At 34.3% G+C, this 18,247-nt stretch overlaps 1 protein-coding gene across 3 annotated transcripts in view; it reads left to right on the top strand.

The window, feature by feature from the left end:
- The window catches only part of NOL4 (nucleolar protein 4), a 181,126-nt gene that overhangs the window by 17,273 nt on the left and 145,606 nt on the right, over positions 1-18,247 (top strand). For all 3 annotated transcript variants that reach the window (XM_016195941.2, XM_016195944.2, XM_016195942.2), the window contains one exon: positions 2,057-2,189. In XM_016195941.2, coding sequence (XP_016051427.1) covers positions 2,057-2,189 — 133 coding nt within the window. The remainder of the gene's footprint in view (positions 1-2,056; positions 2,190-18,247) is intronic.

Here is an 18,247-nt window from a genome sequence, read left to right as displayed (position 1 = left end):
ACACACACACACACACACACACTATGGAAAAAATATTTTACTAGGTTACATGTAGTTAACTATGTCTAGTATACATAATAAATGCTTATTATAAAGACAATGTTTATGTGAAATACAAACCTACTTTATAAACACATGATGCTCATCTTTACCATTATATTTACTTTTATTTTTATATGTGTTCATATAATGAATATGAATCTTATATATGTAGAATTTGTTATATGTTCTACATAACAATATCAAGCAGTTTTGTGCTTATTATGTGTATCTGACTAGTCTGACTACTTCAAATAATATATTCCCTCAATCCTTGTATAGCCCTGTGAGATTAATATTATCATTTCTGTTTTACAGATGAGGAAATGAGGCACAAATGGTTAGATAACTTGATTAAGGATTTGAACCAAACAGTTTGACTCTAGAGAATGTACCTAAAATACTGGCATCACAGGCACTATAGTGTCTATACTGGGTAGCTATGCCACCTAGCTATGTGTGCATATATATGTATGTATATGTTACACATTGATGACATTGATGACATTGATGTGCACATTGAATTCTGTTATTTTTCTCTCCTTTTAACTTATATATTTATTTCAGATGCTTTAGATTTTCTTGGAATTTAGAATTGGAGAAAACATAATGTACCGAGGGAGAGGATATGCCGCCAGGAGATGACTATGTGGCTGGTTGCCCAGAGGCCTCACAGGGTGGCTTGTTCTTGCGAATTAATAAAGAACTAGTGCTACTCCGTATCCCCAGACATGATCAGAGCTTTGGTAAAGGAAGGGCATCAAAGTCACTTTGACCCGACCTGTGGGCCAGAATGCCAATTTGTTAGTCTATTAGAATGTTCAGTTCCCTAACCATGGCAACTTCTTTGCTGTCCCAAGATGTCATTTATAAAGCCAAGGTAACTTACTAATTCAGAAAGCTATTTTCTCAAGTCGGTGACTTCATAGGAATCCCAGTTCTGGTATATAAGAGTGAGATAAGTTATTCTAACTGCTCTGTCCCTCAATTTCTCAATCTGTAAAATTGGATGAATCCTGGTACCTAACTCACAGCTGTGATGAAGATGAAGTGAGTGAACAAATATAAAGAACAGTGTTTACAACACAAATAACAGCACTGCTGCTACTCATTATATTAATGCTAAATGTTCACATCAAATATTTACAAATGAAAGTCAAGCCTAGTGATTTCAATAAAATATTTACAATATTTTACACAGGTTTCTCGGGCCTTCCTGTCTACATAAGCACACCATTTGTCCAAAAGTCAGTTCTCCAAAGGGTTTGCTCCAGTGAAATGGCTTCTGCAAAATATTTAGATTTGGTTTAATATTTGACAGGTTTTGACAAATTGACCATTTGACAAACCAGCCTTTGGCTAATTTAGCTGTTTGGTGAACAGGCTTTTGCTAAATGTATCTTCCACACTTTACCTAAATTCCTTTTTATGGTTACAGTACAATTTATATTCGCTCATAAGAAAAAAAGGATGTGCTAGGGTTATCTTGCTCTCCAGCAATGTGGGCTTTGAATCTGGCCATGTAAGTTTGTCTGTTACTAGAGTCCATCCTATTTGCCAATGAATAGTTTTTTGTTAAAGTTTTTTTTTTATTGCAATCTAAGATTTTTGCTTGTAATATTTTATTAGGTCACTCATTTTTAAGATCAAAACATATATTTCTCTTTATGCTATGTTTTGCGATTGACTCCTTTAGGCAGTTTTTGGCTAATTAAAAAATCCATTCTTTCGTAATTTAGGATAAATTCCCAACTACATCTTCCCTAAATGTATTATTTTACCTTTTAAATCTGCCTGAACAAAGATACATTGCTTGAATCTTTACAAGTCTTGAAATTCTTTAAAGGGAGAAATTATTCCATTATTTGTTATTTCAAGTATCTATTAATGTGTAACATATTTTACTGAGTTCTGTAAAAGTACTGGCTGAACTCTAATTGGCCTTATTGATAAAGTGGTCACTATTTAAATATATTATATCTTATGATGCTTGATGATATTTTAAAACCATTTTCAGGATGAAAGTTCAATAGAAAGTGATGAATTTGATATGAGCGACTCTACACGGATGTCAGCTGTGAACTCTGATCTTAGCTCCAATCTTGAGGAAAGAATGCAGAGTCCCCAGGCTCTTCATGGCCAGCAAGATGGTAAGCCCTTCAAACTGAACAAACAAACACACAAAACAAAACAACAAACACCTGAGTCACAACTTATTAAAACAATCACCTCTTATTCTTGTGTCAAGTCTTTATCTGTTTCTGTGGAGACTGTCTCTGTGTACTCAGGTTACATTATCCACTTAATTATTTTTGGATTCAAGTACTTTGTTCAAAACTGGGATGACAGACTGATTTATAAACACATGTTTCGTTGTAAAAATCCAAGCTTGCCCGTGTTTTGCTCTCTGAACTTAAAATATGTTGTGTCAATGTACTTTGGGTTTCTAGCTTTGGTTTCTCGTGCCATCATTATTCTGACTAAATTAAGAGTTTATATATGATCAAGAGAGTCGTTTGGATGTTTTTATTTTACTAATGGCAAGGTGGTAACTAAAAACAATGAATAATAAAAATACAATTTTACCGGAGTGTTTTTGCTGGGTAAGAAGATTTTTGTTGGGAATTTGAGCTCCTTTACTCAGCTGTATAGGGAAGAAAGATCGTGATGTCTTACCTTCGTTGGGCCACGAAAGGTTCCTGAATCATCCTGTTGTTGACAGAAAGAAAACTGGATATGTAGAGAAAGTAGAATTGTTAGTTAAAACACGTAACGTCAAATGTTTTCAGAAATCTTTAAAAACTATCTTTGTAGATTTTTGTGTTTGTAAGTATAAAGTTATACATGGAATTAAGTGTATTACTTGGGTAATTGTGGATGAAAATTAAGGGTTATAAATAGAAGGAGACTGGCCATTTTTATTCAACATTAGTTTATTATTCCTATAATGAGTTTACATGAATTTTCTGTGACTGTATAGTTTTGTGCCTACAACTGTAGATAGGGAAATAAAAGTCTTTCCTTGCTTTCTCTGACTTTTGCTATTAAAAACTGGTTGCAAAATATTGCTGCAGCTCTAGCTGCTATTAGTGTTCTGCTTTTGCTGTCAAGGTGTAAGGAATCTCTAGTTTTAAGCATACAAAACATTTAAGAAAGGCAGGGGGGGTTCTTTTTCATACTACAGATGAGTTTAATAGATGTTGGCGCTTGTTGGCATAAGTTAGGAGTGTGTTAATCGGTGATTTCGAAATCATAGCTTACTTGCCATGTAGTAGAATAGCTAGTGTAGTAGAAAGGACACATCAATATGGAAAGTTTCTAAGAATGCAGTTCTGGTTTAGATACGAATTATCTGTTTTCTTCTAATATATATGGATTTGTTCAGAGTTGGATTTTTTTAATGGAAATTGTATTGCACTGGGATAATAGAATAACTGAAAAAGTATATATATATTTCTCACTCTATTAATATTTGTTCATATATTTTATGTTTATACTATTCTCTTGTTTAGTCTATAATTTTGGATAGTTTAAATAAAATGTCATAATGTAAATTCATGGTTTTCTCGATTGAAATTGCTGGTAGTGGATCTTTGGCTAGGAACAGCTGGTGCTATTTAAATCTATATTGATTTTAATAACATGTAGTGGAATACCTTCAAGCATTACCTACTCTTAGGAGAAAGGCCTTTCTCATCCTATATTGATGTGTGCCTCAAGGATAAACACATATCTAATTGTTCCTTCCCCAGCCTAAGCCTAAGCCTTCCCTTATAGGTTAAACGCCTTTTCCTCACACTTCTCATGGAGCTTTCTCTTGAAATTATCTCTTCTTTCTCCTGCATCATAGGTTTTCCCCATGATCAGTATACAAACATGACAAATTAAATATCCTTTTTTAGAAAGCCTCTGTTTATCCCATCGTGCCCCTCCATTCATCGCATATCCCTGCACCACCCCATAAGACACTTTACAGTGAGACTCACTGCAGGAGTCGCCTCATCACCTCCACTTACTCACCTCTTCTTTGTGGGGGGTCATCTCAGGTAGACTTTCATCCGCTGCTTTACTTGCCTTCACGAATGTCACCAGCGCCTTCATGCTGCCTGACTCCTTGGTCAGGCTTTATTCCCCATGTCCTGGAGGGAGACACACCCTTTGCTCCCGGTGGGCCTCCTGGGCAGCCACCCGGTGCACCCCTTCCCCACACCCCCTTCTGTAGGTGCTGCAGTGCTCTCGGCCACAGCCCTCAACCCTCTGCTCCTCTCCCCGCCCTCTGGACAGCCACGCTGAGCCAGGTGGCTTTCAGTAGCACCCACAGGACCATCTCCCCCTGTCTGTTACCTAAACTGTAGTGTTTTTCAGAGGACTTATCACTGTATGAAACTATATTATTTTTATCTATCAGCTGTGTTTCTGCTAGAATGCAAATACCATATTAATATATCTTGTTATGCTTTTGATTTTTTTTTTTTTTTTAGTTTTTCCATTTGAGATAATTCTTAAATGATCCATTATTTAAAAGATTAAAATATAACTTTTTACCATAATCATGATTTGTGATATCAGTTTTACATATTTTTTGTGCCTTTTTTTTCCTTCTTTCCCCTGACAGTAGCACTCTCCGGGTGTCACTCCTAGTTACCGTATCATTCCTTATTTTTCTTTCCAGTTAAACACACATGCACATAAATATATGTACATACTCAGAAGATTTTGTCATAATTATTTTATAAAAATAGGTTCATATAACTTAAACTATTTCTGTATCTTTCTTTTAGAGCTTCCTGTATGCTAACTGTGTATATGTAATGGTGAGCAAACAAAGACATGGTCCCTACCTTCATGTAACATACTGTTGAAAGGAATGAAAGTACGCATGGTAACATTCACATTCGGTTAGAGTTCATCTAACCGATATGGGAAAATTCCTGCTTACGTAAAAAACAAGAATTCAGCATAGTAGTAAAACTTTTAGATTTAAAAGCCTTTTAAATAGCTTAATATATTTTACTCAATTTTTTTAAACAAGGGTCTCTCAAATCAGTGGGGATTCTGGGTGCTTGGTCTAAATTGGGACTGAGCAATATACAATTTTAAAAGTTATATTAGAATGTTTTATTTTTTTCACACTAAATAATTTACTTATTATTTTAAAGAAATTAAAATAGCATATTGTGATTTTAGGAATCCTCCCCAATAATTATAACACAGTAGTTAGAACAAGGTCTTTATTGAACACCATATAAAAGGGAGAGTGAGAAAATTTTTTTTTTTCAGTTTTCACCTTACTATGGTTATAAAGATTTGCAATCTAATATAAAAGAAAAGAAATAATATAAAATAGAGAGCATTTTAGAGATACAGGCTTCATAATGATACGTATGTATTGTCTGTATACTGGGGCATGAGGAGAAAAGAAGGGAAGTGTCTTGCCAGGCTAGATAATCAGGTAAAAAACAAAACAAAAAGACATAAATTAGAATGAAAAATTTCGAGAAGAATGCTTCAAGACTGATACATAATATTTAGCTTATTTTGCTTATTTTAAGTTTATGGTGCTTCCTTAATTAAATAAAAACATAAACTTAAAAAATGCACAGAATGTGCAAGGGAGTATTTTACCCTTGTTTAAAAAAATTGAGTAAAATATATTAAGCTATTTAAAAGGCTTTTTTAAGACTTAAAATAATGCCTTGAGGTTAAAAATCTTTTAAAGGCTCTATAATCACTTGATTTACTCATAAAAGCACAAGGTCCTTAAAGCCCTTGTGCGAAGGGGCTTATTGTGAAAAGGGGCTCTGTTATGCAATGGCTGTGGTGTATTTTACAGGAATCCCAAAAGCGTTCCTGGATCAAAAAGCTTAAAGGTGTTCTGTACTCAAATGTTCATCGATTTGTAAATGTTCTTGCTCTGCCACTCATTTAAATGTATTATAAGTAGAAATGTTGTCACCTTGGCTTTTGTCTTTAAATCCCAGGTCCTAGAAATTTGTGGGAGCATGGATTAGCTCAGAAAAAAAAAAGTATTCTTATTCTCAGTTATTTTATTCTGAATTTGTACGTATTTGTACATTCTAAAAACCGGTGATCTCTATTTGTTTTTTGTTTTTCTGAGGTTATTTATTAAAGAATATCTGGTGAAAGAAAAGTGTCAGATTTAGAAATGGACTCAAAATAAACATTTGTCTTCATTTGGTAGAGGGATACTTTTCTAGACATCATTTTAACTAGTTTTCTGAGTTAATACATTATTGTAAACTATTAATACTTTTGTAAGGGGATATTTGTGCTTTATTAAACTCGAAAAGAGTATTAGATAACAGCAAAACATTTTTATATTTTAAGTCACAAAAATATTGTTTTATTTTTCTCTTTTTGCCTTTTATTTAGATTACAGGCATACCCTCAACACTCTGCACATGAGCTTAATTAGCTTTAAGATTAAGAGATTGCAATAGGAAAAAATATACAATTTTCTTTAGCTATCATTTTATTTTATTTTATTTTGCTTAGAAGAGTGTCTTCAGTGCCCCTGGATTGTCCTTTGACTCAATAAAGTAATGTAGAAATTTTTAAATATAGTTTTTATCTGCAGTATTTAGTACTTCATTTATCAAATAATTGCTTGTTTACACATTGAAACCATAACAAACAGTATTCTGTGTGCCAGGCAAAGAGATGTGGTAATATCTAGAACTAGAAACAAGAAAAGAGGGAGAAGGACTTGTTAGAAAATTTTTTTGAACAGTTCATCAACATGTACTTCACCTTCTACCTGTGATGAACTTTAAAAAAATACATTCAAGGCAACGTTTTCATTCAACTTTGATGATTCTGTTAGCATTTAGAAATACATAGTTCATTTGCCAGAATTTAAAAATCTCCCCCGTACTGCATAATACTTGTATTCTGGAAATGTTTTGATATGCCTTTGATTGGTCAGGCCATTTTTGATACACAGGAAAAAATTGAATTGGAATTTAGTGGCTCACTTGAACACAAATATGAAACTACAGTGTGTCTGGGTAGGTGGATAAATAGATATTACAAAATCATACTAGGTTATAGTAAACTTTAAAGAACTTTAGGTCTTATGTCACTGCTAAGAATAGGTAAATTTTTACCATAAATGTTAGCTTAGTGAAAATTAAATGATAAGTTACTTATATTATAAATGTAGGTTAATTAAATAATAGGTAATATTCTGCCTTCTAATGATTTAAGTTGCTTGCCTTTCAGTAAAGTCGTAATTTTCCTTTAAAAAATGTGGTTCTCAGGATCAAAACTTAGAAAAATATCCTGTTTGGGGGAAAAATTGAATCCCACTGATGTCCACTTAGTCCTTCAAAGCCTTCTTAGACTATATATACAGCAATGACCATAACAAATATCCCCCTCTAGAATCTAGAGTTAGATCCCTTCTTTCAGGAATGCATAGATATTTTGTGTGAGATCATGTTAGTCTAGAACATTTCCCCCATATTATAATCCTTAGTGCACTGGTTTCCAAAGAGGCGTTATTAAGAAATTCATTGGGAAAAAAATTATGTGTTAAATATTTTTCCAAGATTCTTTCACCACCTTTGGTTTATGTAGTGGGGGTCTTCACTTCCACTAAGACTCGTATGATATAGCATTCACCCAAATAAGAAAGCTTGTTCAGGGGCTAGGTAGCTAAAATGAAGACAGATTGTCCCATTCAGAGAAATAATTCTAACAAATATCTGACTTGGAGCCTTGAGTATACTTAGGCAAGGGTAAGTAGTGAGAGGCCCAATATTTCGTTATTCATTCAATAATTATCTATTGAACCCTATAAGGAGGTTACAGGCATAAACAGGACATATTAGGTTGACCAATATGAAATTGCCAAGCTCTAAAATAACTTAAAATTCTCTAACATGAAGAATATGAAAGCAAAATAGTTTTGAAATTGGGATATATTTCTGTTTCCAAACAGTAGACATGCACATGTATGTCCTGTATATCTTGACTTGTACACTTGTAAAATGACCATAGTTCTGTTTTGAGTGGGCACATAGGAGGAAGTAAATTAAATACAGTGATTTAGTTGTGAGATAAATAAGTGTGGAAAGAGATATGGTGGTGCAAGTTTCACTTTTTCTTCTGTCCAGATTTAAATTATATGCTGAGCATAGACTCCTACCTTGGGAACTTAAAAAACAATAGGCTTATGGGACCCATCTCAGATGGGATGACTAAGATAATCATGTGGGAAAAAGCGTGGAGCCAACGTTCCAGCCCATACTTTTGAAGACATTCTCCACATTCCTACCTGGCAGTTTGGGGCTGTCAAGATGGGAGGTGTCTCAAGGGTACTGAGTCACGTAGGTTTAGCTCAGGCTCAAATGCTGTTTTGGCCAGTGTTACCTTGTGCATTACATGAGTGAGGATTTGTATGGGTTTCAGTGAACACTATTTTCTTAGTTATGACAGTTGCTATGTACTGTAGTTCTTTAATGCTTTTGAAAATACCCTTCTATTAGTCTAATATATTTTACATTTTGTTTGCAGTCTTATCTGATTATTGCACACAGAGGATTTAATTTAAGAACACACATACGCGAACTCATAATACTCTTTTACTGCTCTGTGTATATGTGAATAAAATTTTAGGAAAAGTATGTTTGTGACTAAAATTAAATCTAATTTAGTTGAATAGGATACTTTCAAGTAATTATTAAAGCATATAAACCAGCAATAAAAGCAACTACTATTCACCATTTAATTTAGTTGGAAAACCTAATAAAACATGTTTTTAATAAAAATGATGTAAAACAGTATGCTTAATAGGAAATTAAATTTAGTGGTTAATTTTTTATGATAGTGAGTTTTAATTAGAAACACTATTAAAGTTTTTTTAGGCTGAACACCAAATTCCCTAGTGAGGTTATATTTTCTTATCTAAGGCATTTTCTTTGTTCTACAACTTTTTTTTCCTTTAATGGTTTGTAATTGCTTAGAAAATTTTGCGTAAAGCAAAAATTATTAACATAATGTGTTTTTTGTTTTTTGCATAAATGTAATAAAATATTTGAATCTGCTCTTAACAGTGTTATTGTTCTCAATTTTTAAGTTGCACGTGCTTCTGGATTTAAAATACCTGAAAATGATACCACAGTGCTGTTTTTCCTTAATTCAAGTTGTTCTAATGCCAGATTAAGAAATAATTTACATAATAAATTTATTGAATTAATTATTCTGGGTTGAGGTGGTTATAATGATGAAGCTTTTAGAAAGCTTTCTTTTCTTGGATGTTGTTCTAGAAATGATTATATACCATAATTTGCAGAAATACAAAGTATCTTTATAAGTAATATGATAATTAGAAGGAAAGTTACTATGAATTAGAGGAAATTTTGATTGCTAGATTCTTTTGTAATATTATATACACCTTTTGTGTGTGTGTTTAATCATTTGAAAGGATTTTTAAGCAATAATTCTGTTTCCATAAGCAGAAAAATAAATAGTTTAGCTTACATATAAATCATAAGTTGTGAAAAAAGATGCTTAAGTTTTGTATTTATTTAAAATGGTTTTGTAGGGAATTTTTTTCTTCTTGCATTTAGGGTCATAATATTTGAAAGTTTACTTTTCTCTTAAGTTAAAATCTGTTTTTTGATACTCTACCCATATTACATAAGTGGTTTTTCATGTAAGTGAATGCTTGTTTAGACATTTAACTTACTAATTTCAGTCTGAAGCTTGTATACCCCAGATTCCAGTCCAATCTTAGCTAAGTCTTGAGCCTGTGAAAAATTAGAAGAAATTGTCTAGATTTCAGGCTTGTCTTGGAGAGTCAAACCTGATCAATGAAGGGTGTCAGATTAATTTGGAATTTTTCTTCTGGGCTAGTTCTTTGTTTTGAGGTATTGCTCTGAGGTTTGTCATTATCTTTATGATAGTGTTCACTGGTCCAGGAATGATTACATGGATTTAATATTCAGTGTTTCAGCACCTCCAGGAGATACCAAAATTCTGTTAGAACCAAGTAGCAGACTAGATCCTTTAGTGCTTGAATATTGAATTTTGTCTGTTTGATAATAAATAAGATTAAGAATCCATATGACTCTGGGGAGATGTTAGAAAGTATATGCCTACAAGCATTTATTCAAATAAATTTGGATCCTATAAATTCATGTATTCAGCTGTATAATAGAATAAGAACCACTGTAATTTTTCCAATTTGAAAGTGTTCAGCAACTTGTTTTTTGGTTTGTTTTTACTGTCACCTGGCTAACCTTTGTAAACTCCCACTGTAAAGTCAACACCATACTGTGTTTCTTTACAACTTTGTTGTTTCTAGTGTGGGTCAGCTGGCTGTTACTTTTTTAAAAAAGAACTTTAGCCTTTAGGCCAAAAAATTGAATAGGTGTTGCATGAGAGTTGTAGAGGGATAAAGCAGCTACACAATGGGTCTAAACTGACCATAAAAATCTTTATTTGCTAAGTTTTCTTTTATCAACCATTAGATGGTAGGTTGATAAAAAAAACAAAACAAAAAACAATCAGAAGGTATTGAAGATAGTGGTTGAAAGGGTATTTTATTATAAATTCAGAGATTAATTACTTTGTTATCAGTCTCACTTCTTCATCTGACTGGATGCCTCTTGGGGGCAGGAAACTATATCTCACACATTCTCACTCACTGCTTTAAGGCCAAGCAGAGTGTTTGACATATAGTAGAATATAGCTTTTGAATTGAACTAGTGTTTTGAACTTTGTTCCCCATCTGCTCACTTCTGTAGTGAAAGTGCGCCCAGCATTTCTTGCCAAATGTTAGATAGTTGATTTCCTTGCCCATGAGTGAATATCCTGCCCTTTTCACATTTTGCTTTGGAGTCGATGCCAATGCTGTCTCCCTTGTCTCTCTCCCAAAGCCACTCACGAGCAATGGAGCAAATAAAGTAGCTTTGAGATTCTGAAGTAAATTCATAAAGAAGTCAGCATGAGAGGTTATGGATGTGTTAACTAACCTTATTGTGGCAACCATTTCACAATATATACGTATATCAAATAATCACATTGTGCACCTTAAACTTACACAATGTTATATGTGAATTATACATTAATGAAATTGGGGAAAAAAAGGAGTCAGCATGAAGAAACTTAATTTTAAATCTTGAGACCTGGTTTCATATCCCAGCTCTGCCAGTAACTTGTTTTGCAGCCTTATTTAAGAATTATTAACACCTTGGACCTAGGCAGTTTTTCTCAGTGGTTAGAGTGTCAGCCCACAGACTGAAGGGTCCCGGGTTTGATTCCTGGTCAAGGGCACGTGTCCCGGTCGAGCCACGTGTGGAGGCAACCAATCCTTGTGTCTCTCTCACATCGATGTTTCTCTCTCTTCTCTCTCCCTTCTACTCTCTCTGAAAAGCAATGGAAAAAATATTCTTGGGTGAGGATTAATAAATAAATAAATAGATAAATAAATGAATAAATAAATAAAAAAGAATTCTTAACACCTTGGAGCAACTGTTTCTACACTGGTAAATCAGAAGCTTAGTTAAGCCTCTAAGGCTCATTCTAGTTCCAGAACGCTCTATGAGGGTTCACCCTCTTAGTATGCTCTTTCTCATCTATAACATTTTCTGTTAGTCTTTGTCCTGACAAAACACTTCCTTTAAAAAGTAAAATGAGGCCTGACTGAGTGGCTCAGGTTGAGAATCAACCTGTGATCCAGGAAATCACGGTATGATTCCCGGTCAGGGCACACGCCGCTTTGGCTCGATCCCCTGTAGGGGGCGTGCGGGAGGCAGCGGATCAGTGACTCTCTCATCATTGATGTTTCTGTCTGTCTCCCTCTCCCTTCCTCTCTCTGAAATCAATGAGAACATAATATTTAAAGAAAAATAATGTGTGTTTTTTCTCAGACTAGAGAAAGGAATTAAATTAATGATGGAGACACCCCCATGCTTCTCCCAGCCAGCTCTTTCCATCTTTAAAGAACCGTTTTGCCTCCAAGATACTCATATGAGTAGTATTTAGAAAATCAGGTGATTACTGACAAAGCAGACTTTCCAGTGTTCCTCCAGTCTTGACTGCAAGAATCATCCAGTCATTCTTTGCCATGTTTTTGTCACCCCTCTCCCATTCCTTTATAAGAAACTGTGGTCAACACAAAGGCTTGTGAATATTGCTAAAATATAAAATTAATGCTTCCTTTACCCCTTCTTTATTTATTTTATTTATTTTTTATTTTTTTAAATATATCTTTATTGATTTCAGAGAGAGGAATGGAGAGGGAGAGAGAGAGATAGAAACATCAATGATGAGAGAGTCAGTGATCAAACCTGCAACCCGGGCATGTGCCCTGACCGGGAATCGAACCCCGATCACCTGGATCCTAGGTCGACGCTCAACCGCTGAGCCATGCCCTGCCAGGCCCTTCTTCTTTAAAACATAATTTATAAGTACCATTATCCCTTATTCTTTCCCGAATATACATTCATGTACATATGTATATACATATATACATGTATATGTGGGGAGAGAGTATTTTCAAAAATGATGATTGTTTTCCTTCAAGTGTTTTTCATAAAATTTATCCTGAGATCCTTAGATATTGGAGGGTTTCTTATGATTTCCTTCAATAGCAACATCATTAAAGCTTTTGCAACTTTTAATGTCTATATACATTTCAGAAATTTTGAGTTTTTTTGGCAGTCAGATATCATTAATCAGCTCATCTCTCATTATGGAGATTTGCTCACTAACATATTGGTATAACAGCATCTTAGAGAAAAGATTCTACCATCATACAGAATTTTAAAAAATGCTATTCACCACTGTTTACCTCTCTCTCTTTATTCAAATCAATGATAAAATAATCAAGAAAGATCAACTTAGCATTATAGATCCTTGGAATTAGCACAGCGAACACCAATGCCAGCGTTCTCAGTTGGCCTCAGTGAGGACATTTATACCCTCTTAATGCATGTCAGCAACATCAGCAGTTTGTTTATAAGGTCGCGTGCATAATTCTGTTGAAGAATGGGTGAAAAAAATCTACATTCTCATCTGGATTCAACCTTCTAAAATCAAATGGTTTTAAGATATTTCCAACAGAAAGTGAGGACAGGAGATGATAACTAAAATGTCCTGATTGCTTACTGTATGCCAGGCATGTCCCAAGGATGAACTTTTTTATTACTGTTATCACAGTGATCCAGTGAAATAGGGAATATTGCCATTTTTATGGTATCGATGAGGACACTGAGGGGAAGCAATTAGTTTATCATCACTCAACTGCTAAGTGGTAGAAACAGGATTGAAACACAGACATTCTGGATCTGGAGCCTATGTCTTTCAAGAGGAGCTTCTAAGTCCACCTCTGTAACCATTGCATGTATTACATTCTGAAACTTATACTTGCTTACACACCTTATTTTATGTCATGCATGTTTAACCTTCCATCATGTTCTTATTTTCTAAACAGAATTAATATTCTGGCTAATATTTTAGTATTCCCTGTGCTTTTAAATCTGTCTATAATAGCTACTTAGAGATGTCTTCCCATACTTGCCTATCTCCATGCACATACCTCTTTGTTTCTGCATTATCCTGAAGAAATGATTATCTCCAGCCTTTGAAATCTATTGGTTTTGTCTAGCTTTCTCCAACAGGAATAGCAAATTTAAATTCTGTTTATTTCAATAATATCTCTTGACAATAATCACCCTATGTTTAAAATTCATATTTCCTTTTATCTGTTAAATATGTAATTTGACTTTTGACAGTTTCTTTCATTTCCCCTATTCTTCCCTTGTATGGAAAGGACAACAGAGAATTGTGATTGACCTCCTGTACTGCATTCATTATTTTGAATCTTTGCATTTTATTTTACTGTGCCTTATTCTAAATAATAAGACCAAGCTTTGGGCGAAGGAAAAAAACACCTTTTTCATTCTTAGCTATCCACTCATGACAATAATGATTTATCTTATTTTATAAGCTTTTTTTAAAAATAACATTTCAGCTTTGCTCTGTGTGAAATAACAATTAAGGTTATACTTTTTTTATAAAGGGTAGTTATTTTTCTACATAAAGCATCCAGATGAATAGGCTATTTTGAAACATCATTCAAGTCATATGTCTTAAAATAACATACTTAATATAGTAATAATAGCCATATTAATCTAATAAAGACATCTTAAAAATAATGGGTGCGTAATGTAGAAATTATCTGGATAATTTCCCATATAATAATGGGATATTCAGCCCTACCCAAATGTGAGCAAACTTTCAAAATGGAAGAAAACATCAAACTTCAAAAGAAAACTTTAGTATTATAAATTCTAATTACATTTGTGAAAAGAACAAAACTAGGCCAATAAAGTTTATTAAGTGCTTGAGAGATATTGTGGCTTTGAGAACCTATATTTGGTGAATAGAGAGGTTAATAATAGAACCAGCTACCAGCTGGGCATATTCTTTGTGTACCGACGGTGAATGTCTCTACATGTTTTTAGGGCTCATCAGTTGGCCAATCTGTAAAGAGGCCAGCTTCTGTATTTTCTTCTATAGAAAAGGACCTACTCCTCCTTAAAAAGAAGATTACAAGATGTTATTCTGTGTATGAAAATTTTGTAAATGACTTCCAGATAGACTAGGTGTTTTGACTTTATTTTGAAAAAACTTTCTTACCCCATTGTGGGATGTCACCATAGTAACTATCATATGGTTTAATAATCCAAATAGTCTCTTGGGTCACAGAAGCAAGAGAGCACTTCTCGCACAGCAAGTGCAAAGGCCAGGTGCATTGTAAACTGTTGTTTTAATGGAGCAGTCTTTTGATGTTAAACAGTGTGTGCTTTGTTTTTCAAATCCTTTACTTCTCCTGGCCACATCTCCTTTCCAGCAGTATCCAGGGCTTTCCAAATGACCTGCCCTAAGGCTAAACATAGTACAGAAAGAAAAAAGAATCAATTGCTTGGATTTTGAGTGCTTAAGAAGATATTTTAAAGTTAATAGCATAAGTATGAATCTTAAAAACTTTGGCTTTTACTGGCAAGATTCAAACATAGAATAGAATTCTAAGAAATTGGCTTTAAATGGGAGCAAAATCCCGGAGGTCTGAATGAATAAATTATAGAAAGGACAAGGGTGCATAATTACATTAGAACTCCTTTTCCTCTCTGAAGAAGTTAACAGTCCAACTGTATGTGGGAAAGAGCCATTAGAGAGACGAGATACAAGATTCTCTGGGAAATGCCTGGCGGCCATGGCCAGGTCAGCAGGCTAATTGGAATTGGCTTGCAAGATGAAAGCACAGAGTGAGTGTGGGTCTCATTACCCAGGATGTAATCACGAAGCCTGCAGACCTCATAGAGAGATGCCTGTGTCCAACATGGCATCTGAAGACGGCAAGAGAATAGCATGAGATCCTTAGGTAAGAGGCTGGAGGAAAGTCTCACAAACATGCACCAGCATGGGATGGGGGCAGCCAGAAGCAGCTAAGAGGCCTGGTGCAATGGAAGACTCTCCATGGTTGGCGTGAATCTGTCACTTGGAGGCCATGGCAGGATCCAAATTCAACAAGGATAGACATCTTTGAGAAAGCTACTTTTCCTTGAAGGACAGTGAGGAGAGAATAAGCTGGGCTTTCCTTCTCACCTACCGTTCCGAGCTTCATAGGACATTATGTCACTAAGGCAGCTAGGGAGAAGGAGAAGGGGCTGCTGAGGGTTAGAATCCTGACTAGTTTACAAAAAAGACTGAGTTTTCACTGGAAATGAAATGACTCTACTACTTTAATTTGGCATAAATTTCCCTCCCTGACTAGAAGTGGGACAGATAAACTGAATTCAATTAAAAAGGGAAAATACCCTTTTTTTTGTACCCTTGAATTGGAGACCATGCCCATTTATACCAGTCCTGAATGGGATGCAAATGTCAGTAGTAATCATCATTAAATTTGAGGCAGAGCCAAGAAGTTAACATTTCTAAGGTACTTTCACATTTATTAAATTTATCATCCTGATCAATTTTCCTCCTTTTTTAATACCTTGTAGGAAAACAGAAAGGAGGTTCATTTAGTACCTATATTCTTCATAAGGGATTGTTAGGCATTTTAGAAATACTTCTCCAGATCAAGACAAATGTTTTAAAACTATGCTATATATTTGACTCCATAGGATTAATTATTGAATTACTGCTTTTCATATTGGCTTGTTATTATATGCACATAGTTGTAGTGAACACAACTTATTAAATGTTTTAGCCTCTACACTTACCTTTCTCAAATGGATTATCTCATCATATGTGGCAAAGCAACACATTCTTGCTTGTGGGAATTGGCTTGTTAAAGTGATGGCAAGTGAGTGTGTGTCATTTTCTCCTCAGAGTTGTTCTGGTGTCACTTGAAGAATGATGTTGCTTGAAGACATCCTTTGCATTTTATCAGTTGTCTCTATTAATACAGGGCAAAAGCCATCATTAATAAGAATACCTTAAACTTAGAAGAAGGAAATTAACTTCATCTGAGACATTTCACTTTCAATTAGAATCCAATTTATATACACCTAATGTGAATTTCTGTGGTGACCAATGCTGAGAAGCTTATGACCATCCTCCTCCAAAAATGACATTCATTTCATTCTAATGTAAAGAGAAAACAGGTATTTATTATCTCCGTTACAAGCATAGTCATGTATTTATTGCTCACACCTTTAAGTTTAAACAGAAACATATTGGCTTCAAGCAAATGCTAAAATATTTCAGCTGTACAAGATGAAAAGAAATAACACACAAATATACATACCAGTGGATCCTCTTTTCATGGAAATTATTTTAAAATGGAAAAGTAAATCTCTGGATTTAAAAACCTATAAAGGCATTTTTTTTTCAAGTATAAAAATAATAGAACATATTTATTTGTTAGTTTGTGGTCAACCTACCTTGGAAGTTAGTTTAATTATTTTGTTTTTCCAAAAACATGAGTAGATATTTTCTACTATTTGCAGTATTGCCGTGGAAGGTAGTATTGTGGAACACTTGAATACTTTGTTTTATGTCGGAGGAGTCAGTCATGAAAAGCAGTAAAACCATCAATTGCTGGAATAACCACTAGAGGTCTACTGATATCATATTTCTGCCAACATCCTTCATTTCTACAAATATTTGAAATTAATGATTTCATATGATTTAAATTAATTTCTTACTCCTTGTTGTATGTATCTTTTATTCTGTGGACTTTAATTCCACTTAAAATTAAGGGTATTTGGTAGTTCCTTAGATTTTTGTTGGTTTGTGTTTGTGTTTGTTTGTTTTGTTTTGTTTTAGGTTTTTGTTTGTTTTCCTTTCAAGTTGTGTTTAAATACTGTATCATAACTATTAACTTTTACAAAAACAACTTGTAAGTGGTTGGTGGGCATTGGTTTGTTAATTTAAATACACACACATGTATGATAACATTAGTGAAAAAAGAAATGTCTCTCCTGCTCTTTATTCAGTAGACTATGTGAATTTCATTTGATTCTAGAGCAAGATTTTACTACCTGGTGTTACATGTTTTTACTTTGACTTGTGAATGTGCCTTCAGGGAGTTTGCAGTATGCATGCACACCACACATAAGCAGAATTCACCATTCAAGGACTGATGTCGCTGTCAGTCACATTGCTAAAAATAGATGCTTTCTATTTTGTTAGAAACAATATGTGTTACTAGCCAACATTTTGTAGAAATTTTGTGTCTAAGGACCCTGAAAGCACGAAATGTTATTGTGCTATTCAATATGATTTGTCATTTTACATTATTTTATATAAAAGGAGGTAGCAATTGAAATCGGTGTGAAAGAATTAAGGTGCCCACCTTTGAACCCTGTGCTTGGGAGGAGCTCAGTAAATGCTGTTCAAGGAGCTTCCTGTCTTCCCTTAGTGGAGCACAGGGGACATTCGAAGAACTCAGGCACACCATGCAGTCCCAGATTGTCCTGCATCTGTGGTACTTTGAGAAGTCCCAGCTTGCAAAGCTTAGTAGAAAAGTCACTTTCATCGTCCCCTTGTTCTAATCCAGCTTCCGCTCATTCTCTTGCAAAGGTGAAAAGTGAAATTAGAAATGTAGTGTCATCTTGTTGGGAAAAGGAGGAAGGGAAATGTGTAAGTTCTGGGATTCCTTTTCTCATTAGTGAAAATAACTATGAATACATCTGCAATAAAGAAAAATAATCTGAATTTAAGGAAG

The sequence above is a fragment of the Miniopterus natalensis genome, chromosome 7 (genome assembly GCF_054644295.1).
Source record: "Miniopterus natalensis isolate mMinNat1 chromosome 7, mMinNat1.hap1, whole genome shotgun sequence".
NCBI lineage: Eukaryota > Metazoa > Chordata > Mammalia > Chiroptera > Miniopteridae > Miniopterus > Miniopterus natalensis.
The sequence above is the reverse complement of the archived record's forward strand: the minus strand, read 5'-3'. Positions and strand labels throughout refer to the sequence as shown.